Below are 16422 nucleotides of genomic sequence, written 5' to 3' on the forward strand. Positions count from 1 at the left end.
TTTTGGAATACAGTGCAGATCTAATCATAGTATGTCTTCCTCAGTTGCAGAACTGTGAGAGGCTTCAATCTCTTAAATAAGTAGGGCAGCTAAGTGGGCTACTCATTTGACCTTTGTAAAGCATTAAACAGTGCAGGAGGGTGGAAGCATTACTGATGTTTTTGGTCATAAAGTTCTGTCCTCTAAGTCGTAATAGAGGAGGGGTTATGGTATGGAGAAATAAAGAATTATTTTCTTTGAGTATCCAACATAGTTGACCGGTTTCTTTTTGTTTCTTGTTATGTCTCATTGGTACTGAACTCTAGTGAGGGAGGAATGTGGAGGTGATATTTCAATTACTTCTAAGTAATTACATTACTCCTAGTCCTACTTTCTTGCTTCTGCATGGTGACGAGTGACGGCCGGGGGCCATCCGCAGCACACAAGGGGTTAATTCAAAGAGGGTTCAAAGCAACTGAGTAGTTTTGTGTGCTGAACTTGTTTACGAGCTAGAAGTGCTGGTGGGAGAAGGAGAGCTTCTAAAGATTGGAGTGGATTGTGATTGGGTCTGAAGAGTCAAGAACACCTTAATGGTACTGAATTAAAGCAAGAGAGCAGGACTAGCAGTAATGTAATCAGTAAGTAACTGAAACATTACCATGAGCACCACAATTACTTCTACCATTACCACTAAAGTTCTACCCCTTACCACTACCATAATCACTACTGCCACCACCATAACCACTACCAATGCCATCCTTGTCATTATCCTCACTTTTCCCATTACTACCACCTCTTTGCTACTTCCACTAGCTTAACCATTGCTTCAGTTATCACCACCACCACAATATCCACTAGAAACACCATTATCACTACCTCTATTATGACAACCTCAAAGATAAGCACCACCATTACCAATACTGCCACACCAGTCATTGCTACTATTTCCATTATTACCATTATCATTACCACTGCCACCAATAGCATAGTTTTTTTAATGACCAAATGTATTTCATTTAAAAATACAGTGATCATCATCCATACATTATAAGTATTACAACTGGAAAAAGGAGAGGAAATGTGGCTGTTGAGATCCACAACATCATGCTTGACAACCCATGCAGGATTCTACCCACTCACAGAGCTAGACCGCAATGAGCCCACCATTTCCCCCATAGCCTCTTGTGTTTGTGAGGACATCCACTGACGTTATATATGGGCTTTTTTCTGCTATGCACACTAGTCATTCCAGCAGGCCATGCCGATAATGAGGGAGGCTTCTGCTGCTTCTGAGGGCTGGCTATGTCTCTTTTGGCCACTGCACAGGCCATACCCAGGAAAAGTCATTCAGTGTGTGGACCTCCCAGCTCTTCTACCAAGGTTAATAGGGCATTGCAGGACCTCCGAGACCTCCCACTCCACCCCATTTTGAGAAGGGTCTCACTTTGGGGCAGCTCCATGCTATATGAAAGAAGTTAGTGGTGAGTAATCTACAGCACGCACAGATAGGACAGGCAGCAGGGAACACCGGCTCTATATGGGAATGGGACAGATAGGCCAAGTGGAGGTAAATTACTTGTATTAGCAGCAGCCACGCAGGTATTGCCACTTCCCTGGGGGCTAAAAATGCTACTCTCCAGTCAGCATCATCGAGGTCGCCCACCCATCCAGTCCATCTCTGTTGAAGGTAGTCAGTCCTGTCTGGAGCATAAACAACCAAGAAGCGATAGATCTGAGGCATTGCTCTTTTCCCCAACTGCCCCATTAATATATTTGCCTCATGGGGCCTATATCCTGGGAGTTGGATATCGGGGTGAGATGTGTTCCCAGAGCATGCCACACCAGAAGAAATCAGAAGAACTGCATACTTGCTAGGGAATAGTACTCTTTTAGTTTCTGCAAGTACATGAGGACATTGCCTTTAAAGAGATCTGCCTATATGGTCCCACTGAGGGAACCCCTCAAGGGCAGAAAGCTGCTGAAGCCACATGCCCTTCCATAGTGGAGTGAGTTCCATCAGCCTGCGTTCCCACGAAATCAGTTGCAAGGCCGTCCACCAGGGTATTGCCACTCGGGTGTATATAGACTTCCTCTGATACACAGAGTTCCCATATTTTGGTTGAGTTTCCAGGCCAAATCTTGGAGTGGGGAAATGGGTATCCCCAAATATTTAAAGGTGTTATATCGCAGGGCAATATCTGGGCTCCAGTGTCAACCTTCAGCATCCCCTCTCACCTCCACCAGGACGTATTATTTGCTTGCATTAATACGTAGACCTTTCCTTAAAGGCGAAGAATCTCCAGGCATCGAGTACCGGAGGTTGGAAGGTCTCTAAGGAACAGTAATAATAATAATAATAATAATAATAATAATAATAATAATAATAATCCACATTTGTAAAGCGCACAATCACCCGTAAGGGTCTCTAGGCGCTGGGGGCCGTCGGGAAGATTAAGCGACCTATTGCCCAGAGTCACATGGTGCTGGGCTGACCTACCGCTGGAGCTGGGGATCGAACCCTGATCCCCAGATTCCAGCGTCAGTCGCCCTGGCAGCGGCGCCACACCCCTCCCATTATAATATTGTTGGCATCAAGTGCCAATTGATCTTCAAGTCTAGTCCCGCATCTTCACCATTTTATCTGTGCATCGCATCATATGAGGAATGTGAGTGGTTCAATGGCTAAAGCGAATAATAGTGTGGATAGTGGACACCCCTGATGTGCCCCCTTGTGGATTGGGAAGGTGGCGGATGGCATTGCATTTTGATAAAGAAGGTAGACCATTCTCCGAAAGTTTGTTCCTAGACCTGCCCACCTCAGGACCGCCTCCAGAAATTCCCATGAGACCGTGTCAAAGGCTTTGTGAAAGTCAACAAGGAGAAGATTAAGATCTTTGACAAAATTCTGGCAACCCAACCAACCCGTACCCTCAGCCATCTTATTCACACAGGCCAATGTGGATTCATGCTGGGAAGGGGCATGCGCTATTGCATTTGGCGGGTGTATGTAGCGCTATCCCGACACAGAGAGTTGAAGGCATTTATTAGTTAGATCCTTCGACTCTCCACGTATCATGTGGTGGAACATATGATTGCTCCTGTTTTGGTCCACTCCATATGTGCGTGGCCGAATGAACTGTGTACCTGGACATATTTGGGCTCTGGTTCTGGTTTATTAACATTTCATTCACATTAAATTAAGTGAATACGGAGTGTTTGTTTTCTAATATTTGGTCACACTGATCCATCACGGATACCCTGACGTAAAGTTAGGAGTGCGTTGCACACACACTGAAGAAGTCCATCTCTTTGGGCAAATTGCGGTGGATGTTCGACTCAACTTGATGTGCAAAAAGTTATTTAAATAAAGGATGATTTGAAGAAACACTCTTGGACACAGATCTCATAAATTTATATTTATAAACTGTTTTGTTAGACATTATTCTGTTTTCCAGATCAGTCATCCACTCATTCTATGACGACACCTGTCTCCGGACATATCCTTTAATAAACCCTCTCAAGGAAGGTTTACACACAGCCCAAAACATCACTTTAGAAGGGATGACGCTAAGCCATTGTTAGTTTGAAAATAGGTTTGGAGTTCTTCCTGACTGAAGGAGACACATTCTGGGGCCTTCAAGTGCTTTGCACTAAAACACCAGATGGGGCACAACTTCTGTGTTTGGGCGATCACTCCGCCAGGAGAAAGGCATGGTCAGAGATACCGAGAGGGAAAATGCGGACAGAGCGTAGTGAAAGGAGATCTGCCAGGGGCAACCACAGCAGGTCAAGTTGGGCCTCTCTATTGTGAGCTGCCAATCGATGACTGCATGTCCCCATCAAGGGATGCCAGGAGCTCCACGTGTTGCATAGGGCTAAGGAATCAGCCCAAGTCACGAAGATTGCAGAACGGGTTCTTCTGCCAGGACGAGGTCGGTGGAGTTGTCCTCTCAAGGCCAGCGTTAAAATCTCCTCCTACCAGGGTAGTCCCTGGGGGACAGCAACACCAGCAGGAATTGCGGCACCTGGAGGGTAGGTTGCAACAGTTGATGAGGGGCACAACATGAGACAAGACTGTATTGCCTTGAGGTCATGCGGCCCTCAATTCCTCCCAACCTCCCTTGGAGGTCCTCATGTACGTTAGTAACTGCCAATGGAAGGGAAGAAAGACCCTCTGGAGCCTCTCACAAAACCTGAATGCAAAACCATGTTATACCCAAATCGAGTGAGGAGGGGGCATTTGGTGCCTAGCAGATGAGTTTCCTGCAATAAGACTTGAGTCGGTTTGTACCTTTTAATGTAGCACACTACAGCCGATCATGTGATATTATCCAGAAGACCGTTGGAGTTCCAAGACAACATTGTGATCATGTGGGTAGGTGGTATGATAATAGTGAATTGGACAGAGGCCTGCCAGGGGCAGGAGCTGGCCCAGCAAGGCTCCAAGTTCTGGATCTGTAAGCAAATAGCATGACTTAAAATGGCTGAAAGGAAAATCGTAGTTATCATAAAATAACAATCTCTTCAAAAGCGAATGAGATCTCCCCCAGCTCCCCCACCCCATACTTAACAGTTAAATAAAACACAATGAGTCAACAAAAGTACTAGAAAGGTTCATCAGGGGGGAAGTCTGACGACAATGTCCACCCCTCCAGGATGGATACTGTGCCTGGCAGCGCATATAAGGTAAAAAAATTGAGGGCATGCAATCACAATTGTGTGCATGGTAGCTGAACATGCAATATATTGACAGCAGCCACAACGGAGAGTTCAGCTAAGGCAAGTTGTCTCACTTCCTCCCAGTTCCAAGAATGTGTCAAATCTCTTTGCATCTTTACTAATTGCTGGGCAGGGCCCTGGGCCATCTCAGGTAGAAAAATTGATTTCTGCTGTTGGGATCTCATTCTACATGTACGCAGATTACACTCAACTGATGGTTCATCTGTTAAATCCAGGTCTGTTCCTCAATTTTGGATGGTCAAACCAACCTGCTCAAGTCCTTATCTATTTTTCACTGGTGGATGTCAGACAATTTGTTCAAATTGGGCCCTGACAAATCTGACTTTTAGATGTATCTGCTCATGATGTCTTGGCAAGCATATGCTTTTAAAGTGACAACCCATAGATCAAAGACCCTCCACAAACACCACCACCATTACTGTCACCACTATCAGTGCAACCACTAGTCCTATTTTTAACACCACCATTACCATCACCACCTTAATTACCTTCACCAGATTCCCATTCCCATCAACATTACCACCACTACTACACATATGCCTACCTCATGGATTTAAAAGAAACACCACCATTACCATCATTAACGCTATTGCCATTACAACAAACATTACTACCTCCAACATTGCCACAATTCCAACCATTACACCCACCATCACCATCAGGGCCCCCATTCCAGCCACCAGCATTGTCAATATTATCCCACTGCTCCATTTAAATCTCCATTATTACTAACACCATTAGTACTATTAACAATACCACCTTTACCACTTTTTATACCTTTTCTACGAGCCCCATTAAAACTGCCATTACCAACACATAACTACTACTGCCATTGGCACCACCACTGTTCAAGCCATTATTACCACTACCATTGTTACCATCGCTAGCACCACTATTACCACCATCTCTATTAACACCACCACCATTAGCAACCAACCCACCATTGTCAAAGCTTTAATCACCTCTCACAGATTACCGTTATCAGTACCACCACACACGACAACTAACACTGAAACCATTACCACCACCATTATTATCATCACCACTTATACCATTAACCACCCCTCCACAACCATTAACACTGTGCTTATATTTCAAAAACTAAGAATGCCATCATTTATTAACATGATCACAGCAATGCCACCATCATTACTATTATTCACCATTATCACCATTATCATTAACAGCATCAGCATTAAAACCCCATTACTATCACCATTAGCATAATCAGTACTATCACCATTTACATCACATCCATTACTATATTACCACCACCATCACTATTGATAGAACCACCACTTTTACTACTGTTAGACCTGTCAGCCTTACGGTGGACTCCCCCAAACCTTTTTTCCTTCACCCCTTCTATTGTTCCTGAATTAAGGTTTTGTTGACCTTAGGTCTCTGTGCACATTACCACTGTTACCAGTGCATTTGATAGAGACATCTAGCTGTATATTCCTTACCTTTGAATTTCCCAGGCGGCAGAATGGATCCAGAAGATTACCCTTGAGTGCCGGCAGGTGGCTTCGGTCGGCTCCGTGTGACGTTGTTGGTGTCATCTTCGCCATTGTGACGTCTGCACCACCTATATAGGTACCACCTAAGTACTCTGGCAATAGTTATTTTCTTGCTAGCCGGTGCAGACGTGTGAAGAGAGCTACCCTTGGTCACTTTTTTAAGGCTTTTTTTTAGACATATTGTTGTAAATTTTTGGTATGTAGGTTTTTCCTGACATGCCCAAGAAGACTTCTGCATTCAAACCATGCGGCGCCTGCCACCGTGCCATGTCAGTGATGGATCCACACTCAGTTTATCTTTGGTGCCTGGAGCTCGACCACAACTCGAAGTCATGCTCCAACTGCCGGGCCATGGCTCTGAAAGCTTTGAGAGAGCAGGGCCTAAAGCTGTTGCAGCCCAGTGCTCGGCACTGTGTTGTTCACCCCAGAGGTTTCGTTCATGGTCTCAGTCAAGAGGAAGGTCTGGGCACTGCTCCAGGATCCCTAAGTCTCTGTCCTCCAACTCAAAGTCCTCGAGTCGGTCAGGTAAGAAGCACAAACTCTCAAGAAGTCAAAGCTTGCTTGGGCTTCTCCACGTTTGACTCCCAACGCATCAGTGGAGTCTCTGCACTCTAGGCCTCATTCTGCTGAAGCTGTGCCTGGGTCGGCTCTGCATTTCCCCAACTTCCCAGGAGCCAGAGTGATCCCCACCCAGCTCAAAGAATTATATGATGGGATGTGCCTCAAATTTGGGTGGCCTCACACTCCTGGCGCATCTTCAGGCACCGGAGGCTCAGAGAGGGCTCCATCGGGTTTTGCGCCGGTGGCTCAGTCACCGGAACCAATGGCCCCCCCCAATAGATCCAGTGATGGATCTGGACTGACTCTGGTCGTGCTACTTAAGCCTGGGCAGAGTCTATTAAGTCACGTTGCTCGCACTGATCTTTAGTGCTAGGAGTTTGTCCCGCGTTCTAAAGTCAGTGCAAATGGCACTATGCATTGTGCCAGAGGGCGCTGCTGTTTTCTGCCGTTCGAGTAGACATTCTACTTGAGCAGCAGCTTCCTCAACACAAGTACGTGTAATGGGGTGACCCTATAACCCTCAGAACCTGGGCGGGTAGTGATTGAATAATAATGGTTCTGTTGGAGATTTAGTACTTTGTCCCTAATCAGGATACAAAGATAGCAGTATTTTCTTCAAAACAATTAAGTACACTGACCACAAGCTAAAAAGGAAAGCGAATTTTTTACTCAAACACTTTCAATTTTTAAATTTGAAACACAAAAAACTACAGATGCTGTCCCTAAAACACACTTAAAACATAATTGACACATAAGCCTTGGTCAAAACTTGATACACAATTAAAACAACAAGTAAAATTGTAAACTCATATACTCATTGACAAAGACAACTACATATACAATAATCTGATAGGCACAACAATTTGATCTTGGTTCCGAGGAGACTTTGAGTAGTTGGTTCATATAAGGAAGGATTGCGTCGACGTTTCGACCCTGGGGAACGATGCAATGATTTAGCGCATCAAGGGCAGGTCTTCATCAGGACTGTATACATGTAGGACAGCCTCTTGTGGACCTTGCTCCACTTGGAGTCCTGGTCTCTTTCTAAAAAATACTGCCGGTCAGCCGACTCAGACAGCGTAGATCTTCCTCATACCATACCTGATTGTTTATACAGGAGGCAGAGTGAAGCGATTATTTCGTTGATTTTCTTTCAGTGCACGCCGTTCGTGTCTTCCGAACCTTCCAAGTGGCAGACTTCTCAACGTGAGCAGTCGCTACCTGCCGCCACTGTCTGCGATCAGAAATCTTGCCAGGAGGTTTAGTGCGTTATTTTTTCTCGCACATGCTCACCAACTTACCGTTGGCGAGCGGTCACAGATAAAAGACTCTACATCACATCACTTTGCTGATTTTTTCGGAACTACGCACTCTGCATGGAGAGCGGAGTGGGCAAAAACTCAGTGAAATTCTATGGCGGAGCTGTAGTCTTTGCCCATCCCTAGTGTTACTGTGACCTTCCCCTGACCCTTCGACGAGACTCCCGGTGCTGCCGGCGTGCACTGGCCTCACCAGCCTCATTCTTATCCCCGACTACCCCGAATTGGGTAAGGCTGGTGGACTGGATACCTCTTCAGATTCTGGCCTGCTGTTTCCCACTACCATGGCTATGGAGGATGGAGCTTCATATGCTATGGAGGTGAGAAGGGTAGCTGAGGTACTGGACCTTCAGCTCTCTTCTGTGGCAGTCAAGACAAACATCTTGATAGAGGTCCTGCAGCTGAATGTCTACTTCCCGGATCCCCGCCTGTCCTTCAACAAGACCTTGACTGATGTCCTACTGGGAATTTGGTCCAAGCCCAGCACAGGGGATCCTGTGGATATGACAATCGCCCGCAGTCATCGACCTGCACCAGGCTACCAAAATGTCCTCACCAACAACCCTATCCTAAGAGCTTGGTGACCCAAGCCTCTACGTCTCAGGCACATTCCCTTGTGCACCCCTGGTCAGAGAATATAAGAGGTACATAGTTAGCCCCCACTTTTTGCCTGGAACATGATGTATTTCATCTGAAAGTGCACAGGGTCCCTGTCAACCAGGTCCCTTGTGTCAGAGCACTTTCCTTTAACTGTACCTTTTGCTTACCAATTGGCACAACTTCAGTACCCCTTGTAAGTCCCTAGTAAATGGTAACCCTCGTACAGAGGGCATTGGCTTTAAAAAGGGACCCCAAGGGTAGCAGTACGAATCCTGCCACTCTAGGGTTCTGACCTCAAGGAGTGAGTGCCAGCACGCTCAGAGGTCAAGAACAAAGCATGTCCTGGGTGGAAGTGTTCACACCTTCCCCTGGTCAGGAAGAGCCATCTGTGACAGGAAACTTCAAAGGCTTTGCTCCTTTGAAGCGTAACCCTGAGCCTCTCCTGATGGAAGCAGTAGGCCCCCCTCCTATCCTCACCCCCTTTTGGTGGGAAGACAGTCGGGAAAACTTAAAAAGAATAGGAGATGTGCCCCCCTCTGCCAACTCCAGTCCTCAGGTGCTGGAGACGAGGAGAAGTACACTTTTCAGTGCTCCACCATCTTGAAGATGGTGGGGCTTCTCCAATCAAGGCAAGGGCTATGTCTCCCTCCCCCAGGAGGTGGGCACAATTGAGGGTGTAGACACCCCATGTAAGGGGCCCATTGGCCACTACCTATCACTAATATTTTGGTGGCATCCCCAGACCCTGGACTTAGATTCTAGGGACAAAAGAAGAAGACAAAAAATGTTGGACCGAGAACTACAGAGGCACCAACACCTGGGAAACCAGACCCTTTGGTGCAAAAACCTACAAAGCTGAGTCCAGGTAGACTTCAATTTTACAGCGATCCAGCACAAGACAAGGGACTTCAGTGGCCTAGCAGTTCCAGAATCGTTGCTCCAAGGTGCCAGATCCTGATTGCGAGGTTCAACTTTGAGGTCCTTTGCCCAGCTGCACATCTTCACTGCACCCAGCCCGCCTATGGCATCAATCCAGCTGCTAGCAGGTCTTTAGCATCAGGGATGACCCCCTGGACGGCACAATGGCAAAGACGACACCAACAATGTCACACGGAGCCTACTGATGCCACCTACCGGCGCGCAAGAGGATTGCTTGAAGAAAAATATTCTGGATCCAGTCTAACGTCTGGGAAATCCTGAGATAAGGGATTGACAACTAGATCATGTTTCTACCAGAAAAGGCATTACTGAAGGTAAGTAATTTGCACTTTAGTGCTTGTGCTGAATCAGAAAAACATGATACAATTGGCTTTCACCTGGTTGGCATATTTAATCTACTTATAGGTCCCTAGTAAAGTGATATATCATATACTAATGCGTATAAATTAAATGCTAGTAGTGGGCCTGCAGCGTTTATTGTGCCATCCACAGATAGTCCTGTAAAACATGTCGCAGGTATGTCATTGCAGACTGCTAACACATTTGAACTCCTTTGCCAAGCCTAAAACAACTCCCTTTTTTCATATGTATAAGTCAGCCTTAAGGTAGACCCTAAATAGCCCATAGGGCAGGGAGCATTGTAATTAAAACATTGGACATGTACCTTCAAGTTTTCCAGGTCCTGGTATTGATAAACTCCTAAATTCATTTTTCACTATTTCAAGGCCTAGCCTACGCCTCCCATAGGATGACATTCAGTTTCCTTATAACATTGAGTAAGTGCTGACTTAAAGTCATTGGTAAAAGGTAGGAAAGTCATTTGGTGTCTGAGGAATTGTAATTTAAAATCTTCTTTAATGTTATAGTCAGATTTGAAAATGCCACTTTTACAAAGTTAGCATTTTCTTGTCCTACGTTACCATTGGATGCCTGCAGCCTGTTCCTGGGTCACATTACTAGGTGTAGTTGGCAGTTGGTTTTTATGTATTCCTGTGTGTTGGCAGGTTGGGCCATCTCTGCCTTGATAAAGGGCAGAGCTGTCACCTACCAAACTTGCACCTCAAAGGCACTGTCTCAGCTAACACACAAATGACTTCCCACTAGTCTATTGTGCCCCCAGACAGACTAGGACCAGAGCAGGGAGGCAGGAAATGCAAGACACCTCTGTTGGGGGAAACACCAGAAGCTTCTCGCACTTCAGAGCGGAATCAGGTATAAATATTGAGCCCTCAGACCCACTGGTAAAATCCCATCTGGACTTGTGAAAGACTCAGAAGAAAGACTGCTCTGCTGCCCTGCTGCTCTTCTGCAAGAAGTACTGCTCAAATGCTCTGCTACTCCGCTGACCTGCCTGCATGGGGGGCTTCTCTGCTGTCCTGCTGTCCTGCTGCCTGACTAAGAAGGACTGAACCTGCAACTTAAAATCAGGACCACCCTAGTGTCTCCAAGAGCTAGTTGGCTGGCCTCCTGATCAGTGCCTCAGGGACAGAAATGGCTCCAACCATCTTGAACCCTGCACTTGGACTATGTCTGCTGTGAGTCCTACTCCCCCCCACAAGTGCTATGTTCCATGCCCCCCCCTATGTGGTGCCTTCCCAGTCCTCGACCCTTAGAAGTAGGACTAAAGGTGCTCTACCAACACAGCTATGGTTCTCATCAGGACCAACGCAGCATAAAGGAACCTGACGCAGGACCTCACATAGGGGCCCTTGCAGCACCACATTGGAACCGACCCCACCGCAACACAACTCAATGCAGGATCTCGCCTTGCTTCCTTTGCAGTCTTTATTGGAAAAATGCAACTCAACTCAGGACCCCACATACCACTTCGGAACCAATGATGCATTATGCATTTTGATGCAGGACCCAGTATCACACCTCGGAACTGCCGATGTGCAGCACAATGCCCTGCATGAAGGACATATGGTACAATTCTCAGTGGGCATAACCTGGTCCCTGTATCGAGGTCGGCCTGAACTCAGCCCCATTTTGTTTAACCTTTATTTAAAACCTCTGGAGTCTTTGATTAATTCATACAAGATCAATACGATTAACTATGCGGATGACACTCAATTGATCCTCTCCTTTGAAGGGGAGGATTCAATATCGGTGGAGGTATTTCATGAGTGTATGTGGGATGTTGCTGGCTGGCTACAGGTTAATTTCCTGCAATTCAACACTGGTAAAACTGAACTGCTCTTTTATGCAGGGAGCAAGATTTCACATTCTCTTCCTGATAATTTCTGGCCCCCAGAAATAGGCACTAAGGTTTCTCCGGTTAAAACAGTACGTAACCTAGGTGTTATGCGGATAACAAGCTGACTATGGAGGCTCAGGTTGCAAAAACTGTATCCTCCTGCTTCGCCCTGATTAGGTCCCTTCACAAGATTATGTCATTACTACCCACTTCCGCTCGGGCTTTGGTGGCCAGATGCACTATCCTGAGTAGACTCGATTACTGCAATGCACTTCTGCTCGAGTCTTCCAGTTTTTTGCTTGACAGGCTTCAAAGAATTCAATCTGCGGCTGCCAGAATGGTCTTGGGGTGGCCTAGAAGAAGGCCAGCCTCTGCGGCTCTGGCCGAACTCCATTGGCTCCCCCTTAGGCAGAGAATACGATTCAAGTCTCTCTGCCTTGTTTTTAAGGCCCTCCATGGGCTTGGGCCCATAACGCTGCAAGCTAAATTTTCCTGGTATACCCCTCCCAGGGCGTTGCGTTCCTCGTCAGCACGACTGGTGAGAGTCCCTACATTTAAAAAAGTCATGGCAGGGGGTAGACCTTTCAGGGTGGCTGCGGCCAAACTCTGGAATAGTCTACCTTGGGAGATTAGGCAACTGGATAAACTTCTCCCGTTCAGAAAATCCGTGAAGACCTGGCTGTTCCCTATGGTTTGATTGGTATGTTCTACTGCTGCCCCTCCGCCCATGGAGTACCAGCGCCAGGATGCCTGCAAGGCGATAGTGCGCTTTATAAGCTTTATAAATAAATAAATAAATAAATTGTGACTTTGTCCTGGGGTGGTGCGACTTGATAAACACAGTTGGTGCTTTGTGTTTCTGAGCAGTATTTTTACCAAAGTCTTTAAAATTGCTTCTCTCTAGTTCTACTGATTGGATTCTTATGTTTTGGTATCAAGTATTTTATTGAAATTGACTCTATTTTTCTAAATTGATGTGGGATTTTTCCTGGGTTGTGTTTCTACTTTATTACTGTTTGAGTGCTGCAGAAATACTTTACACATTTCCTTTAAATTAAGCCTGACTGAATTTGTGCCAAGCTACCAGAGGATTGGGCACAGGTTAATTAAGTGACTGTGGTTCACCCTGATTGGGATTGTGGCTGTTGCCTTAGAAGGGCTCACACTCACCTCAACTAACAACCCAAAGTCTCACAACTATCATCAGCACAACTACCATTACACCATTGTCACCAGCACCATTACCATCAACACCATTTACCTTTAACACAACTATCACCCCTCCTGCCAATACCACCACTTTTATCCCCATTACCATCACCAAAGGAGAGCTATACTCTCACTACCATTACCACCGCAACCATTATCCCACCAATATGCATATCCTTACTGCCTCCCAAACAAGTGCCATAACCATTGTGAACCCTCGAAACCACTAACAAATCTATTACCACTATAATTAAAATCACCCCCTTCATTACCACCATCAGCTTTATCTGCAACATTACCTTTAAGGCTACCATAACTAATACCACAACCACATCCACTATTATCAGTACCACCATTACCACCACCTCTCCCATCAACACTAATACCACCATCATTACCTTAATCACCCATACCTCTACTACTACCATTACCACTAATCCCACAAACAACACAACCTCAGTAAGAAAGTCCCACCATCATTACCACCACTGCCTCTATTTCGATCATTAGTACTATTACCTCTACCACCGTTATCAATATTTCTATGACCAGCATCATCACCACTATTATCAGTACCATTATCAGCACTACATCACATCTATTACCACCACTACTGCTAACATCACCAACACTGTCACAACCATTACTATCACCAATATCACTACCAATCCCACCACCAATTCCACTAGCACTAACACCACCACTGTCAACACTACTAGTGTCACCAACATTAACTCTGGCACCACCACAGGTACCACCACTAAGATCAACATCACCACCACCACTACTGCCATTACTTCTACCAGCAGTCTCACCATTATTACTATCACCGCTACTACCACCACTGCCACCACCGCAATGTTCATATGTGTTTCTAAGAGCACTACTATTTAACATTTAGCGAAATATTGTAATTTTGGGAACTTCCCATAATAAAGTAAAACAAAATTACTAAAATTATGAAAGAGTATGCCAGTGTAATGGAAATGGTGGGCCTGGTTCTAATATATCTATAGTGGAACAGTAACAGCACTGATAAAGTCCCAATACTCCCCCAAATAAACTATTGTTTTTAATCTCTTGTATGAAAGATATGTCAGCCTAGTCTCATGAGTGGCTGGGCCCCCCTTCTCAAGAACATACTCATAGAAAGGTGAACAGTAAAATCCAAAATAGTTTCTGCTACGTGGCCAACTATCCTAGACTCTTTCTGTTCACTCTTTATGGTAGTGTAACACTGATAGATCAATCTGGGACTTTGACTCTGGGCTCCTGTTGACTTCTTTTTTTCTTATTACAGTGTCTGCCAAGAAGGAATCTTCAACTGCTCAGAAGAGAACTGTGATGGTAAGAAACATGAGCCACACACAACTGACACCCTGAGCCAAATTTATCATGCACATAAAGCCTACTATACATGGATCAAAGAAGGTGAAAAACATGTTTACACATATCCACCACTGCTATCAAATATACCTAGAGACACATCACAGACATTAGAAATAAGCATTACTTTTCAAGAACCACACACCATGTAAATCTGTCACTTTAAGAAATTCCTTTCTTCTGGGCCACGAATACATCCCTTAAATACCCCGCAACAAACAGGGTACTTGTATCAGGAAGAGATGACTGAGGCAGAGGGGGTTGATGCAATGACCATGATGTATTAACAGTAGTTATCTCTTGTTGCTTATGCTCATTGCCCCTAGTGTGAATTTCAATTTTGAGTGCTATTTCCATTATGTATGACATTGATGCATTAGTAGCGGGGGAGCCCACAACCTATGTGACACCATCCATACTATGTGCCAGCAACATATTTTCCACCAAATACCAATTAAACCTCCTACCTACAGGGTTGTTGTGTCCTGTATTCACAGTAAACTGTGATTAGAGGTTGGAGGAGAGTTATTGTAATGTGTCTTGGTGTTATTTTTTTAAATTATTTTAACATTTATATACCCCATCTATACTTACAAGGATTAATGGCATATGTGATGTATTTATTTGTATTTCTGTAGTTCAAAACTTGTTGATGAGCTGTGGAATGCTGTACAATGAAACAAAAGTATTTGAGAATTATTTTTATTCAGTTTTTAAAGCATCCTAAGATTCAGTGTTTCATTCAAACCACCAAAAAAACTTTATGGAAAATGAACATACCAGGAATGACTGTTAAGACAAAAGGACACATACTCTTGTTTTATTTTTTAGACAATGACAATGTTATTGATTTAGACCTCTTCCGAGATCAAAAATTCGAATAAATACATAAATCAAACACTTTTTTATAAAATTATGCTGTTGACACATCAGTAGAAAAATTTCTTTTTAAAATATAGATCTAGTAGATGTCATGCATTTGTACAATTTATAACAGGCAAATTTATTTGGCATAGATTTCAGAAAGTCATTAGGGGTCTAGAGACTATATCTAAAAGCAATAGGTTTTAAAAAAATTGTCTTGCCTCTACTACTTCTTTATTAGAAAAAAATGAAAAACATGACTTTAGTCCTGAACTCCACTATTACATTTGTCGTGTACACCTGGACCATCATCTGAATCACTCCAGCTTCTTGTATAGTCCTTTAGAGGTAATATGTCCAATCAAAACATGATGATGCATCTTTCAATATGTTCTAAGGCAAAAATCACATACTGTTGGTGGATCTTAAACTCAATAGTGGATGCAAGAGATTTATAAAGGGTAGTGGGAAGCAGTGCGCCTTGTCAAACTCATGGCTTAATCAGTGAGTCAGGTTTTTCAAAAAAGAGCTTAAAGTGTGCTGGAGACCAGGATTGACAATTGTTTTTGGTGCATTGAAAGAATTCTAAAGCGGTCTTAAGATTTCTATTGAAAGTGTCTTGTTTTTTCCCCTGCCTTAAAAGTTTTGTGTTTTAGTAAGGTCCTTAAGGAGCCTTCTTCTGTATGTAAGAATTTGAATACCCATCTCATTTTGTTGGCCAGGGCTATTGAAAATGCGTTTACCATTTAAAGCTCTAAGCAAAGGATCTGGGCTGGAGTACCTGGCTCGGTAACATTATTTTTTGTAGTAATTTACCTTCACTGGTATTCAGTATGTTCCATCTATAGGTGGGAATATATACTCCATGGCATAAATTATGGTAGGTGGGATTTTTGCCCTATATATTTCAAGAAGAGCGTGAAAATGTCTCTTGCCGAAGAGGAGTAAAATCTCTTTATGGCATTAATGTGTGCTACTGCTTTTTGATTCATCTGTTGCAAGTGGGAATGCACTTCTAGGGTTTGTGAAAAAACGCCCTAAGTAGGTATACGCTTTTACCACCTCAATTGTGGTGCCATCTAAGTTCCAGTTAAAGTGAGTGTGATGT

At 44.4% G+C, this 16422-nt stretch overlaps 1 protein-coding gene across 1 annotated transcript in view; it reads left to right on the forward strand.

Annotated features, from left to right (window-relative positions):
• LOC144784018 (SCO-spondin-like) overlaps positions 1-16422 on the forward strand; it is a 1726865-nt gene that overhangs the window by 1610819 nt on the left and 99624 nt on the right. Inside the window, exon 116 of the mRNA XM_078662721.1 lies at positions 14365-14411. Within this exon, the coding sequence (XP_078518847.1) occupies positions 14365-14411 (47 nt within the window). The remainder of the gene's footprint in view (positions 1-14364; positions 14412-16422) is intronic.

This window comes from Lissotriton helveticus, chromosome 10 (assembly GCF_964261635.1).
Source record: "Lissotriton helveticus chromosome 10, aLisHel1.1, whole genome shotgun sequence".
NCBI classification, from domain to species: domain Eukaryota; kingdom Metazoa; phylum Chordata; class Amphibia; order Caudata; family Salamandridae; genus Lissotriton; species Lissotriton helveticus.